The sequence below is a fragment of the Salvia splendens genome, chromosome 12, assembly GCF_004379255.2.
Source record: "Salvia splendens isolate huo1 chromosome 12, SspV2, whole genome shotgun sequence".
Classification (NCBI taxonomy): Eukaryota; Viridiplantae; Streptophyta; class Magnoliopsida; order Lamiales; family Lamiaceae; genus Salvia; species Salvia splendens.
In genome coordinates this window covers 3,504,705-3,521,005 of record NC_056043.1, presented here as the reverse complement: position 1 = coordinate 3,521,005, position 16,301 = coordinate 3,504,705, and the positions used below count along the sequence as shown (strand labels likewise).

At 36.8% G+C, this 16,301-nt stretch overlaps 2 protein-coding genes across 3 annotated transcripts; both read right to left on the bottom strand.

Annotated features, from left to right (window-relative positions):
- Nucleotides 1–1,184: 1,184 nt before the first annotated feature.
- LOC121758215 (GDSL esterase/lipase At5g45670-like) lies at nucleotides 1,185–3,507 on the bottom strand. Its single transcript, XM_042153635.1, has 4 exons — nucleotides 3,192–3,507; nucleotides 2,968–3,092; nucleotides 2,636–2,881; nucleotides 1,185–1,819 (listed from the first exon to the last, which is right to left on the bottom strand). Exons 1-4 carry the CDS (start codon nucleotides 3,433–3,435, stop codon nucleotides 1,340–1,342), a joined length of 1,095 nt encoding a protein of 364 aa, XP_042009569.1. The 5' UTR covers nucleotides 3,436–3,507; the 3' UTR covers nucleotides 1,185–1,339.
- Nucleotides 3,508–7,359: 3,852 nt separating this feature from the next.
- LOC121758155 lies at nucleotides 7,360–10,882 on the bottom strand. Of its 2 annotated transcripts, none has more exons than XM_042153589.1 (3): nucleotides 10,644–10,882; nucleotides 8,622–9,886; nucleotides 7,360–7,816 (listed from the first exon to the last, which is right to left on the bottom strand). In XM_042153589.1, the coding sequence occupies exons 2-3, from the start codon at nucleotides 9,030–9,032 to the stop codon at nucleotides 7,646–7,648; spliced, it is 582 nt and encodes a 193-aa protein (XP_042009523.1). In that variant the 5' UTR covers nucleotides 9,033–9,886; nucleotides 10,644–10,882; the 3' UTR covers nucleotides 7,360–7,645. The 2 variants fall into 2 exon arrangements, with proteins under 2 accessions (XP_042009523.1, XP_042009524.1); XM_042153590.1 differs by lacking the exon at nucleotides 10,644–10,882 and having other exon boundaries at nucleotides 8,622–9,644; nucleotides 9,839–9,859.
- Between the last annotated feature and the right edge of the window lie 5,419 nt (nucleotides 10,883–16,301).

Genomic DNA, 16,301 nt, shown 5'->3' with positions numbered 1-16,301 from the left:
TCACAATTTTCGCACGATGTCAACTACGGAGACATTATATCAACTAGGGGGCATACTTGTCATTTTAGCGCGATGTCAATAGCAAACGTTATTTATGTCAACTATTATCTCAACGACAACATTTTATATATAATTAATGTCAACAATAAATATTTTCATGTCAACGACCTATATTATTTATGTCAACAACAACGTTTTACATATAATATATGTAGATATATATAGTTGACATTATATGTATGTAGTTGACATGTATTATATATGTAATTGATATGGATTGTACACATAATTGACATTATATGTGCATAGTTGACATGAATTGTACATGTAGTTGACATTATATGCGTTGTTGACACAAATTGTATATCAAGTTGACATGGACTGTACAATTGACATTATATTGGATTTGTTGGTATTTTTCTTTTCAATTCCAGGAATGCATAACAACTTCACTTACTAATTCCATGGCCAATTTCAGTCGTGAATTCACAAGATTTCCTTCGTTCTTCCTTCCCCAGCAGGAGGTATATGTATTGAAATCATCACATCAGTTTACAAAGTCTCAATCTTTATTATCTGCCTCTGTCCCAATTGCAAAAGAATTCAATACTCTGAATAGCAAATTGAAATCATATAGAGGACTTGAATAAAAGAAGTAGAGGGGGGACTTACCTGTCGCGAGAGGTGAGAAGAAGGCAGGGCACTTGATAAATTTTAATTTTTCTGAAATCTAAATCTCTGTTTTGGGGAAAGAGAGTGATGAGATAGAACTTAGAAGAGAGGGGAGTGAGCCAGAAGAGAGGGGCATCAATTCATAGGGCCGGCAAGGGGCTGACGGCGACAACGAATGGGAGGGGAGCAGTTGCTACTCTTTGTTTTCAATTGGGTTATGTTTTCATTTGTTTTCAACTAAAATTACCATTAGGCCATTTCATAATTAATTAATCCTAAAATAGATTTTATGTGGCAAATATTGGATCATTCATTTAATAAAAATGAGTAGCTGATAATGCATCTTAGTTGTCAATTAGGCCCAATTGATCACAACCCTGTATTAATTATATAATAAAATGAAATGCGAGTGAAAATTAGGTAATGGAACCTGAGTCTAGAAGTACTAAAAATGATAAAAATAAAATGTGACAAACTTTGTGGAATGAACAGAAATGGAAATAAGCGATAAATTTTATGGGAAGCGGTATATGACTAGAATCATAACACAAAATAGAAACATAAACCATACAAAATTACATTTCGAGAGAGTAATTACCAATATATTTATATAAATTAACACACATTAGACATTTGTATCCTTTGATGTGTGGTATGGTATCACTTATTAGAGCTGAGCCAAGCGGCTAATATCAAAGGGATGAGCATCCGACGCCCTCTCAGCCCGATACGCTCTTCTCCCGACCACAACATTCGCAGCTTCGGTCGGATGAAACGCGTCCCAAAACAAGTGCTCGTCTCTGTTCTGGCACGACGGCTGCAGCGGCAGGCACGTTATCTGCCCGTTGTTCCTCCCCACCCCGCAGCACCCGGCGTTCGTCACCGTAAACCCGAAATCCGAGGGGCTGTCGATCAGGTCCTGGAAAACGCCGTAGGCGTCCACGTAGATGAACCTCGCGTCGGGGGTGTTGCCGTTGAACTCATCGACTAGGCCTCTCAGCCTGCTGTTGAATATCTGGTTCGCGTTGTTGATCCTCGCCACGCATGTCCTCCCGTCCGGGCTGTTCTGTGCCAGCGCGTTCGGGCTGCACCCGATCTGGCCTACTCCGATCAGAACGAACTTTCTGGCTCCGAAGTTGTACAACATCTGCACCCGAAAAAAATTTATGTTTATAGAAGTTCGTGAGGTTCCAACTTAAAATCAATTGGTGAGGATCTATAGCTTCAGAAGGGAAACAAGTTCAATAAAATGCGATATCCTAGAGCATAATGAATAAAAAGAATTCCATATGCATCGGTGGTAGGGGGCTTGAATTCAGTTCAAACATGTACGTGACCAGATATCATCTTTGATGTTGATGTTAGATCTATAACAAAATGATCTCGAAATGAATCGCTGAAAAACTATAAGAAGGTCCCGATCACTCCTCGATTACTTGCAACATACCAATACCAATACCAATACCAAAGAAGCATGCTTATATATAGATGATCAGATCATATAATTGGATATTCAGATTCAGACCATATTGAATAAAAGTAGTAAATCAATAGTAAGAAAATAATAGTAGTACGTCAATAGTAAGAAATAGTAGTTCCAGTTTTTTGTCTACACCACTATAGATATTTATTTATTTTATTTGCCAATACATTCACTTAATTTCTCATTACCAATACCATCCACCAAATTCAAATAATATTGGAGGGTTGGCCTTTTTTTTCTGATCGTATTGGACCATCCCTTTATTAAACTGAACCAAATTTTCATATTTAGACATACTGTTGAGTCAATTATTTTTCTATTTTGGACCGGTTATATTAGTTGATTAGTCAAAGTTTCAGCTTATAGTCAACAATTCACACTGATACCTTACTAGAAGTTCATGTTGGTTTGGAACCAATGAACTATCTATCATATATAACCAAACATACAAATTATGACAGTGAATGGGGAGAAGAATACCCTTAATTGCTCGGTGTACTGTCGGATGAGTACTTCGGCGTACTGCTCCGGCGAATACTGGCGGCTGGTGCTATAATACTGAGGCATGAAGTAGTTGTTGAGGTAGTCATTGCTGCCTACACCGACGGAATAGATACACTTGCTCAGGTAACTCGCGGCCGAGTCCTCATCGCCGAGTATGTCGACCACCTGCGACACCGTGTTCTTGTAGTTGTTTATTTGGCCGGTGAAGTCAATCCGAGCCCCCTATTATTCAAGAAAAGAAAAAACCACTCTGTTTTAGTCAACGAAATCTTGATGATGTTAAGTACAAGATATGGATAGGTGGCTACTAGTTGCTGGCCGGTTTCTTGTCGGATTCCGGCGGCAGCAGAGGCGTAATTCACTCCCCTCAGTATCTGCTGGCCTCGAGCGGTGGCGTAAGGTGGAATGTAGTCATCAAACCCTAGCAGCTCAGCTGTAAAAATGAAACAAAATTAAGTAATTAGAAGTTTGATTAAGTAATATAATTAATTAAGAGGTTTAATTAAGTAGTTACATGATGATATTTGCTTACCAATGACATCTACGGTAGTTTTGCCGTTGGAGAATCGGCCGGTGGGGCCGGCGGGGAAATCAATGCCGTAGGGTAAGTAGTTGGCCTTGGCCAAGGATTGAATGTTGTTGTTGTTTCCGTTGTCGACCAATGAGTCGCCAAATATGAAGTAACAAGGAACTTGGGGCTCCGCGGTCACGGCCAAGGCCAAGGCCATGGCCGCGACCACGCTAAACACCAACCATCTCTCAACCGTACTTCCCATTATATATGTAGAGACTAGAGAGTAATTAATGGATGTAAAGAGAGTACTAATGCAAGGTTGGATGAGGAAATAAAGGCATCGAGGTGTATATATATAGTAGGTAGGAGAAAATAAGATTGTGAAATGTTGAAAGTTGACTTAGGTTTACTAGTTAGCTATCATGCTCATGCATATGGAAATGGGGGTTAGATAGGTGCATTGATTTCACGCGGATATTATGTGTGACAGTTAGCAAAAAATCAACTCTGACCGGTTCTACATTTCCATGACAATGCATTTTTATTTTCCAAACTTCTTTTTATCCAAATACTAGAGAGAATTGGATTGGTGGTAAGAAAATTGAAGTGCAAATATGTAAAACGTTTTGAGGGAAATTTATTGGGTCAATTTATTCAGATTGTGAGTTAATCGGATTTACATTTTATTATATTAGAAATTATCACTAATAACCTTAAACATTCAGCAAGCTAACAGACCTAAAAACTAAATATTAAAATTATTTCATGTATCTTTTATTCCTAAGGATCCCTACGTTTATGGAGTACATATAAATATACACGATATTAAAAGATATTAATAATATGGTAAGCATAAATGCAAATACTATCAAGTAGTATAAATTTAAAATATATAGTACGTCACTGAATAAGAATGACAATTGATAAATATTGAGTTATTGTAAACTTTTTCGTTATTATTTTATTATATTAATAAATTGGACTGTTAATTTTATTTTACTTTACATTTGTAGTTATTCATATTTATTGAAGTCATTATTGAAAATAAATCAGTTGCTCTAATAAGACGGAAATAAGCAATAATTACACTTAGATCCAACTAATTGGGTTTCTGAGTCCGTCATATTCCGATTACGGATTATTCGAGTGTGGACTAATCATGCATATGTTTTATCAGGCTAGAAATTTTTACTTCCAACCTTTCAAAATTAGCGAGCTATTTGGATTAGCCGACAGGTTCTAAGTGCAGTAATGTCTGTAGGGAAATTAATGGATGATTGACAATTACCAAATTTAAATTGGAGATCAGGAGAATATCTTCAATAAATCGATGATGTGACTTGGGTTATAACTACACATCTATATACACGTAATAGAAAACGAGTTTGTGAAGAAAATAAGTGCAATTACAGAAGGATATCAGATGCTGAGCTCAAAAGTGTATAGTTAGGTGAAGTGCAACTAACTACATTTAATTTTGAGACCAATTCATACATGTTATTGAACAGTACCACAAATGAAAAATTAATGGGGTGCTTAGCGTTATACTCCATGAGAGAGATATTACTTCATTAGATACTTTATATTGCTTTTTTTAACAATAAAGTTTAGAAAATTCTGGAAAATACTATGAAAGTGAAATGAGTATTACACTAACATTCAGAAGACCAGCCAATATTTCAAGATTCACTTTTACATGGAGAAATCTATCTAGAAACAAATTAATTAATGTATTATGCCATAATCAATGGCATTTATTAGTACACTTGTGCCTCTGTCTGAATTAATTAGGCAGTTGAAGAAAACACCACACTTGGATTGGATATGACTTCTACCCACGACTTTGATCCATAGCCGACGTTGCCAAGTCTCAACAAACAGGCCCGGGCTCTTAGCGATATGGGCAGCTGGTAAGCACAGTCGGGATTCAAACGAGAGCTTTCGTCATGCTTGATCCTTCTTCTGGCAACTTCTCCTTCATCTGGACTGCGAAAAGAGTTCTATAATCCATATCTTTACTAATGCGTCTTTATGTGAACCTATAATCCATATCTTTACTAACATCATGAGGAACAGTTAAGAAACTACTAAAAGATTTCTTTATTAGAATAACATAGAATACTCCAAAATCATCTGAGTTACTAAGAGTAGAAAAATAATGGAGCAAGTTTATGCTAGCTAGCAATATCTTCATTGTCACAAGTTTTCACCAATGAACATGTGGAGCAAATCTTCATAACCACAAGATAACAAACTTAGTATCATGGAAAGATGTAACACCTCGAAAAAAAACTAATTAATCTAATTAAATCTTTTCCTAGTTGACTTGGTCAAATATATTTCTCTAAACCATATCACCAAACAATTTCCCCATATCTATACTCCCTAAAATCTCTCCAACCACCAAATCCATCAATATCTATCAGTTTTGCCTATATATATATATATATATATATATCCAATCAATCCCATGATCTTTCTACACATAAATTCAATACCAAGAAAAATCAGGAACTAAAATTTAGAGAAAGAACCGAGTTGGAGAAGAGAGTTTTCTGCCGCCTAAGAAGGTAATCACCGATCAATTTCCAGCATTGATTTCCTTGCATTCATTTAGGATAACTCTAATTTTGGAGCATGAAATCTGTAGTATTCGGACAGTAGGTTCCGACGCATGTTTGACCGACCAAACGAACTCCTTTTTATACGATTCTTTTTTCTGAGTAAACCTTAAGGTGTCTTCTGTGTGGTGTGTGAATTTCAACCTATTTGGACGAAAGATGTATTTTTGGTGAATTTTTGAAGTTGACTGCGCAGTTCTGCCAGAAATTGTTTTTCTCGACCAGGGAGTTACGTTTTCGATTTGACCGACCTAAAAAGATTATTTTGATGTGAAATTTTAATTGAATGATATTTTATGTGTCTACTGTATTTTGGAAAAGTTTCATCCCCAACGGAGACCGGATGAATTTTAAATGATTTTTACAAACCAACCGCGCAATTCTGCCAGTTTTGTTGTTAGGTGAAAATATCACTTGTTGCTAAGTTTTAATGAATTATATGATGCATGTATGATTTAAGAAGGTATCCTATGGCATGATTATGTGTAACACGTTGAGAAGTATTATGACATGTTTTTCCTTATGTTGATGAACGTTCGGGAATGGGCAATCTAAGAAAACGATGAAAGAAACGATAGGACATGCATGATAATTGTAATAATGGAAAACCTGATTGTGTGGTGATATTGACAAGGGTTGTTGCATGTACGAGGGTACCAAGAGTAAAAGGTTGCGTAAAGTCGTGATTGTGTGGTATAAGCAAGCGAGGTGGGCTTTCTTTTTAAATAAGGGCAATGGCCAAAGTATATTTTTATGTGAAAATGATATGAATATTTGTCATGCCGTGTTTTGTTTTATTCTATGGAACCTATCTGATGTGGCTTTTGCCATCAATGGATAATCGAATTCGGGTCTGTCTAGGGAGTGAGTCCCTATTCAGGCTAGTGTACACCTATGGAGATCGTGAGCCGTCTTTTGGGTCGGCCGGTCTAGTGACTTGGAATGTGGCCACATTCTTTGTCATCAATGGATCAGATATGGTAGATAGCTATGGGAAAATGGTTGATCAACCGAATTTTACAATGGAAATGATTTTAGTGTCTTGGGCGATTTCTAAAGTTAAAACCTCAAGGTCACTCAATGGTGGCATGATAAATACTTTTTATAAAATGTTTTCGGCATGAGTCCACTTAGTGCATCAAGTACTCAGCCCTGCATTTCTTTTTAAAAATTTGCAGGTTGAGCGTGACGGGTGCGGTGGGTGTTGAGCAAGACCATTGAAGAAATTTAAGTGTCTAGAATGTGCCATGTCTTCACACATGGCATATTCCTTCTCTCAAATGCTTCCGCTAGGTAGTTGTCTTTCTCTTGAGTTCGTGTATCGTTGAGATATTTTCATTTGGAGTTGTTGATTGTTGAAATGATACTCTGATTTTATTCGAGCTATTCCCATTTGTTTCGAGCTATGGTCGAGTTGTGTTGTTTTTCCCCTTTCTTCCCCGCTTCTTTAATCCTCCCCTAGTCGCGATCAACCATGTTTTCTATCCTTAGAAAATGCGGGCGTGACAAAAGACATCCCAAATAGCAAAATCTATGGTGATTCATAGATCCTTAGACAAGCTCTATTTCAATTAAGGTACATCAACAACAAACTGGTGCTACAAGAAAAACATCATAATAGTTTACAAGTCATTAGTTCAATGAAAACGCACTTCAATTTGGCAAAACTTGTCATCCAGCCTTGACAGGCAAAAGCCATAAAAGGGAAAACATTGCATTCTTAAAAAAAACACCCTTCACCAGTAGAAACATAGTACTTCAAAAGCAAAGGCAAAACAGCCACCGAAGACTGAACTTTCTTCTCCATTGTCAGCAAAACTATAGCTACTGGTCTTGTAAAAACAGTCATCCTCAAAGCATCTCATTCTCGGGAGCAGCAGTAGGGATGAACACGGATGCAATGTCCTTGATGCATTGTATCAAATTGTTAAGGTCATTAGAGCCCAACTCAATGCAGTCCCTAAGTAGATCACCATCCACTACTTCTTTCTGAAGGCTCAGCACTATATCCCGCAAAGGCCCCTGCAATAACCACCCAACATCATGATCATCAAAATGGTAAATTGAACTCATATTCTAGAACACTAGTTGGAAAAATGAAATTCTATTCATGTTTCAGATTATTCATCAAGTGGCTATTCGGTTGTCATGATTAGTTGTGATTAAATGTCATAACTAGTCTATCTCCTGTTGGTTTTCGCCTTTGACTATGCATCATGGCCCATCTCCACAATGCTAAGATTAGATTCTATCTCATGATTAATCATCTCGCTTTTATCCATATAACTAATTTAATTCTAGACAATATCTCACTATTATCTTGCCTAATGAACCGAATACCAAAGAGAAACATTAGCAAACCAATAAAAATTAAAAAAAGGTTCTCTTTTATACAGCCAATAGACTACATTGATCATCACAAGCCAAGCCCAAATCAAGCATATTCATTCATCAATTTTATCTACACTGCAAGTGTAATCACTCCTTCTATACAAAATGTTTCATATTAGTACAAAAAGTCTCAGTCGCACTTTCAATTTAACACATTTCATCATGTATATCTAAACGTCGGTTAACATTTTACCTACGTGATGTACAAGACATGAAAGTACAATGTCGAAACCTTTTGTACCAGCATAAAACAATATTGAAACACTCATGTGGGCAAAAAGTTGACCTTATCTAAATACATTTAACGGAATGAAAATGAAACATTTTGTACACTTGCAGTGATATGAATGTGCAAAGTTGAAACTATGCGTACTAATATAGACATTTTGTATAAATAGTGTAATTGCAATGGAAAAAAATGAAGGGATAAACATACAGATCGATGGAAAACATTGAGCAGACGAGTGAAGATCGAGTTGGAAACTCCACCAGCCCAGGCGATGATCTTCGTGTTGGAGCGAGCCCCACGCAACTCGCCAAAAGCCACTAACAGCTGATTCAAATCGAATGCTACGCCAGCTAATTCACGAGCGACGTCCTTCATGAAATCGCGCCTGATGTTCCAAGCATAAATGTTCAATCGCAGGCCACATGACCCTAAGATACGGGCCAAAGCCTGGGCCCGCGCCGCCCCCTCGACATCGCCGCGGTCGAATCGGAGGGCGGCGACGCGGGAGATGAGGGAGTGGGAGAGGGAACATAGGGTGAGGTAGAAGCAGGGATTGGAGGGAGTGGATGAGAGTAGGAGGCGGGGGAGGTTGAGAAGGGACTTTGGAGTGATCGGCATTACGGCGGTGGCGGAGAATTGTATCGACGGAAAATGTTGCTGATTTTATGGATGGAAGAAGATGGGTGGTGCATGTATGCGCGGCACAGAAAACTCAGCATATTAACATCGTCTTTAATTATCTATACTAATCTAAAGTGACAGTTCAGTGAAAAGACTGTTTTGCCCTTTTTGGCGGGAAAATACAAAGCTAATTAATTTACCCTTTTGGTCATTTGAAAAATATAGTTTTTAACTAATTTCTTTGGACAGAAGGTTGTAAATATTCCTCTTATTTATATTTTCATGTTTAGATGTTGAGAATGAGTTGTAGGTTGCAGCCTATTTGTCTGAGGATTGCATAGGTTTTGTAACTATGGAGAGTGAGAGACCGAGCTACACAGAGAGATGGATAGAGAGAGAGACCGAGATATAGAGAGAGGGGGATAGACTACTACAACCCTTTTGTGTAGGGTACTCATTATTTGTAATAATTTATTACTATTCTATTACCAATATATTGATCCATTTGTCCCTGATAATAAATGCAGCATATATTAGTAATCCATGTAAGTCATTTCTTTAAATAAAAATGGAAAAATGGAGAAACACCGTTAAAGGAAGTAATATTACCTGCAAAGCATTAAAAATTAGTATATGAAAGATTATAATGTAACTATGGAGAGAGAGAGATCGAGCTACAGAGAGAGATAGATAGAGAGAGAGACCGAGATACAGAGAGAGATATCTATAGAGAGAGATGGATAGATTACAGCCCTTTTTGTAGGATCAACATAGGTTGTAGTAATTTTATACTATTCTCTTACCAATATATTTTTCCCATATTTCCAAAGCTGATATTGATCCATTTGTCCCTGATTAAAAATGCAACATATATTAGTAATCCGTGTAAGTCATTTATTTAAATAAAATGGAAAAATGTAGAAAACCATTAAATTCAGTAATATTACCTGCAAAGCATTAAGCAATTAGTAAATGAAAGATTATAATGTCACTATAATGATTAGCACATGAAATTTATTTCGAACTATTGTGAAATTTTTGGCAGTTTCAAAAAATACAACCTCTCAATCTTTTCTAAGTGTTAATGTTATTTGCTAATTGGATTGAATACCTAATCTACTATATGATCAGGAAAGTGATTGAAGTAGTACCTTGCTACTGATTCTATCTGAATGGAAGATTAAGAAAAGAAATTTTAGTTGTAGTGTGGTAATTGCAAGATGTAGTATTATGTGTTTAATATTGAAGTATATGTAGTTAAAAGAAGCATATTCTAGCTATATTCTGAAAAGATGCAAAAACTATAACTGAGAGTCATTTAGTTTTGATGTATTAAAAGAAAATGAAATGATGCCTATTCCGTTATGTGATGATGAAATAGAATAGTTTTGAGCCCCCCCCCAAAGTTTGACATGTCAGGTATGCTTTTCCTTTTTCCTGCATAGTGAAAGGCTGCTAATATTTCATTAGGGTTTGAGTTATTTCATTAGGGTTTGATTTGGGCAGAATTATATTTGAGGAAGCTGAATAAATATCTACTATTACCTTTTCTATAATTCCTCTCTTCCTACGGTTTGTTTCATGCTAGAGTTCCCTAGGTGTTCATACCTGGACCACACCTGTGCTCTTTTGTAATCATTGTTTAGACACCAGCAGTCACCACATTTGTGTCTCTCTCCTTTTCGTCCAATGTGAGAGTCTGCTGCTCCAGATCTGTGTTTTTCTCCTTCTCCTTTATTGAGAGAGCAAGTTTTATTTCTCTCTCTATTTCCTTCAATGATAGAGGCGGCTGCTATCTCTCTAGGGTTTCATTTATTCCTTTTGATATTCCTATCAAAGAGTGTCCTTTAAATACTGCAGACTACAATAAACGAGATATTAATGTAGACAGAAGGCCCAATCAGTGAATATTAATGTATACATGGAATTTACTTCGAACATAGTAAATTTCTAGCTGTTTAAAACAATACCTCTCAATCTTTTCTATGTCTTAATGTTATTTTATGGGGGTATTTTGCTTCACAATCAAATCTAATACTACTGATTAATTTCTGAAGGTATTTTGCTTCACAATCAAATCCAATACTACTGATTATAAATTGAATCTGATATAATAATAGTGAAACACTTAATCTACTTTATGCTAAGGTAAGTGAAATTGAATTAGTTACTTGCCACTGATTCTCATTGTAATTTGGATTAGCATTGTGTAATTCCCACAAGTCAAATGCATCCTGCAAATTGCAATTAAATAGAAACTTTCCGTTAGAGGCTAAAAATCAGTTTACTGAGTAGAAAATATAATTCCAAATCTCATGGTGGTGTCGGAGAAGGCGTGTTTCGTGGTGGTGGAGGAGGGAGTCATTGGTGGCGGTGGAGGAGATTGTAATCGGCGGTGTGTGTGCGCCGCTAGGGTTGCAGTAGGAAACACCAATATCTGATGTCCGGTTTCATAATTTAGGGATTTTGGAATTTCTGTTCGATTTGGTGGCGGTTGGTGCTGAGCTCGCCGGAATGCAGGTGGTAAGGCTGAGATTCGAGTGGGCTTAACTTTGGGAGTGGGCTGAATTTAGAGATGGGCCCAAATTCAATACTCCTATTTAAATAAGTTTCTTAATAATCATTAAAGCTAACGGATCCTACATTTATAAATGTATCAAAATTAATTTGTATTAGTAGTTTTTTTTAATATTTATTTGTTATGTTACGCAACTTACGTTTATATGTGTAACTATTTTTTGGTTCATGGTTATGGTTTTATTTATAATACTCATGGTGATGGTTTTATTTATAATACTCAATTTTTTATGATGCATGGCTATTTTTTGGTTCATGGTGATGGTTTTATTTATAATACTCAATTTTTTATTTGTTGTATTCACGTAAAAATAATACATAATTTTAAGAAAAAGAAGTTTCCGAATTTAGAAAGTTCACACTTTTTCAGAGATAGACTAAAAATATGAATTATTTTGTTAACATTACCGCGTATATGCTTAAATTCTTGATACATTTTCTATATATATAATAAAGTGTAATATTACTATAAACTCTCTTTATCCCACTATAAGCACACATTTATCTTTTTAATATGTTTATTCTAATTAAAACATTTTCTGAGATGAAAATATCATTATTTCCATTTTGTCCTTTATTTTATTTTATTTATTCTCCACTTAATTAACAAAATAAAAATACAGTATAAAATTATGTGCCGAATAGGAAATGCTTCACTTAGAGTAGGATAAGAGAAATGCATTTTTTTGCAAAAGTGTACGTAACGATATTAGTTATTATTTCTGTTGAATTATTTAAAATTTGTATTCATTAATTAAAATCACCTGATCGTGCATAGCACGGGTGTTAATATTGAATTATATCTTGAATCATATTGTGCAATATTCTAACTTACTAATTTTATTACATTTTTGCGTAGCTAATGTTGGTGTATCCGTTCAAAGTTCAATAGCTACGAGTGATGGCGTACTTGATCAGCCTAATTCGTGTATTGTGAATGATAGTATCGTTTGTTCGTCTATTGTAAATCAAAATGGAGGTATTTTATTTTGAAATGTTGAAAAAATTAAATATTGAGATTGGATGCTTTTATTGTTGAATTCACCTGTAAGGAGTTCTTATTTTTGAAAAATTTATATTTTGTTAAAACTCACTTTTTTTCTTTTGTAGAATATTGGGACAGTTGGATTATTTTTACGAAAACAAGTCTTCAGTCATGGACAGTTGTATGTTGTTATATCTAGAGTTAAGAGTCGTGGAGGTCTCAAGTTTTTAGTTTGTGGAGATGAAGATGATAATAGAAGCGATGCTACTATTAATGTTGTTTACAAAGAAGTTTTTCAAAACTTATGAACTATTGGTTGGTTTGTTGGTGTTTTCTAATTTTTTCCTTTATTCTCTACTCAAATAATATGTTCTTTATTTGTGTATCTTAATCTAACTAACTCATACTCTTTGATCATTAGTCATACATCTTATCACTGTGATTTATTTTACTCCACTTATATTATAAGTTAATATTGTATAAAATTGATGGAAGTATATGAAATATTTCATTTATAGTTGATGAGTACATTCTTCATTTATTATAAATGTTTTATTTATAATCACATTTATGTTTTTGTGAATCTTTATATTGTTTTTAATTCTTAGTTTATGTATTTCATTAAAATTTATATTCATTAGTTAAAAATTATATGCCCCGTGCATAGCACGGGTGTGAATACTAGTTTAAATTAAACAGAGTGATTAACTTTGTGTTTTGTCTCTCTTATTTTTACTTTTTATCTTTCTTATTTTTATTTATCATATAAATTTGTATTATCTCAAATAAGGAAATAAATGGAGTAGTACAATTTATTTTATTTATTACTCCTACTAGCAGTATATTTAATCTCCGTATCTGAAAAGGTTGGGGTGTATATTTAATACTTTCTGATATATTCAATAATACTCTCCTTCCCATTGATTATAAAACATTTGCTTTTTGACACATTTTATGTAGTTTTGTGTTGTAAGCTAACGAATAGAGAATAAAGTAAGATGGGTAAAGGGTAGAGAGAGTGTTTGTTATTTTCATTTTCGGAAACGATTAATTTTAATGGGACGGATAGAGTATTTTACAATTTATTTCAAGACCTTGGGTGAAAATAGTATTCTCTCCGTCTACCAATATAAGGTGAGTTTTGATTCGACACGGATTTTAAAAAATGTACTAGAAAGTTGAGGATAAAGATTAGTGGAATATGAGTTTTACTTTTATATATTAGTTTTAATAAAATGTGAGTAAGATAAAGTTAGTGAAATATTAGGTCTATTGAAACCAATAAAAACTAAATAGAAAATTTATTAAAAGTAGTGAGAACCAAATAAATTTTTTATTTGGTGGATGGAGTAATAGGCTATATTGGATAGGCGTCAGCGCTTAAATATTATAAACCCAATCCATCGTAGGACTTCCATCAAAAGACGGGCTCATGCACCCAATGGAAGCGAAGCAAAATATTAGTGATATCTTCATTGTCACGAGTTTTTAACCACAAGACAACAAAACTTTAGTAAATGGAAAGGCATACGAAACAATAAATTCTTTGTGATTCCTTATGCAAGTTTATTCCAGGGAAGTCAGTCCATTGCCAAGACCCACGAAACATAATTATAGGTGTAAATAATAACTTAAGAAACACAGAAACAAGTGAGATATCTTAGGGCATCAGCAGTGGTATGGATGTCCCGAGGGACATCCCCGCGGACATCTTAAAAACACCTCCTGCCACATTATACGAACTTCCCACTGCGGATGCCACGTCATACGGACATCCCACTGCACAGTGGCGGACATCCCCAAGGACATCTCGACGGACTTCCCACATTAAAAAAATCACAAATTCACCAATCAAAAAAAGGCAAATCATACATTACTTAAAAATTTACAAGAGTTGGAAATAAAAAAGGCAAATCCTACATCCTTCCCAGCTTGCGGCGCAGATCATCGATCATCCACTTGAGGTATTCGGCTTTGGCCGGGTCATCGCACTACATGAGGGCGTGGTGTGTGTCCAACAACGTCCTCCGGTTGGCGGCCGCCACAAACTCCGCGTAGGCATGTCCCGCAGCTGAAGTCGGGGCCGGGGTCGTGGTAGGCATGTCCTTCGCATTGCCCTTGTTCTTGGCATCCTTGCTGCCAATGGGGCGCCGGGAGGACTCCGGTGTGCCGGAACTCTCATCCTCGTACATCGTCCGGTTGAGGTCCACCGGATATGCGCCGCTTTCGCTGCTCGTGTAATCGCCGACGGCGGTGTTCTTCGTCCTCTTTGCCGCAGTCGAGGGCAGAATCCATCCTTGGAACTTCTGCTTGTCCTTCAAGAGTTGTCAGGCGTCGTAATGCTTGAATTCGCCGTACAATGAAATGTACGACGCAAGCGCTATATCGCGCACATCACTCAAACTCTCGCTGCTGCCCTGCTCCCTCAAGCACTTCTCGTACTCCGCCGAGAACAAGTTGACTTGCTTCTTCACCTGATCCCAGTGCTTGTGGAGCTGCTCCCTATGGCGCTTGTAGGCGCTTGGCGGCTTCGCCTCATTGTAGCGATCAACGATGCGCTCCCAGTACGCGATTTATTTTTGGTTGTTGGCAAACACCAGGTCCTCTGAAATATCTATCCAACACCTCGCCAAGACGAGGGTTTCATCCGGGTTGTAGTTCGTCCTCCCTGGGGCAAACTCTTCATTCTTCTCTGGAGGTGGCAACTTGTGGGCCCGTTGCCTGTTCCGCTTCTTTCTGGCGGAGGAGCCCGAGGCGGCGGCGGCGCGGTGGGGTGGGGCGGGGGCGCGGGTGGGAGACGGCTCCATGTCTGACAGCCCGTACGAATCAGTACTGAATTCGGGATCGTACTGGGTGTTGGAGTCGAAGGGCCGATATTCATCAGGGTCTGTACCCGGCCACCGTGCACCACCAACAAACATCGGACTATTCGGACTTGGGTAATCACTGATATTCATTTTATAAAGTGAAATAGAGAACGATGAGATGAAAGAGTGAAATGTGAAGAGTGAAAATGAAGTGTAAATAGTGGTAAAAAAAAATGGAAACGCATTGCATCGTCCGCCTCGCCCACAGTGGGGCGGACGATACTGCGGACAATGTATGGTCGAACGCGTATTGTCCGCGGACGAAGCATAGGGCACGGATGATGGATCTGCCATCGTCCGTATACCCACAGTGGCGGACGATAGCATCGGCGGACTATTGTCCGCCCCACCGGATGCTCTTAGAATCGCAGGGTGCACCGGCACCGGGGCAACAAAATCATGTCGCACTCGCACTAGCACTAGCTAACTGTTCACCTGTAGCACAACAGAGGAACACTTGATGAAGTGATAAACAAATTGTTAAGATTTAGTGTTGGATCGAATCATGGAGCATAAGATTTTCTAAAGTTAGTTATTACTATGGCCATAGGCTATTAATTCCTAATATATCATAAGACAATTAATTGGAGGTGTTAAAAATATAATCGTTAGTTTCAAAATGCATCATTAGTTTAGTTTCAAAAGGCAGATGAATTAATTAGTGGACAAAGGCTATCAATCAGGTTGGTACATTAATAACTTGTAAATAACAACAAATATGAAGTCATCTTAATTCTTTTTACTAACTTAACTTCACTTTCATGGCGATTCCTCATGCAAGCTCAATTTTAGAGAAGTCCATTGTCAAGAAACACAAATGATTAATAAGTTGAAGAA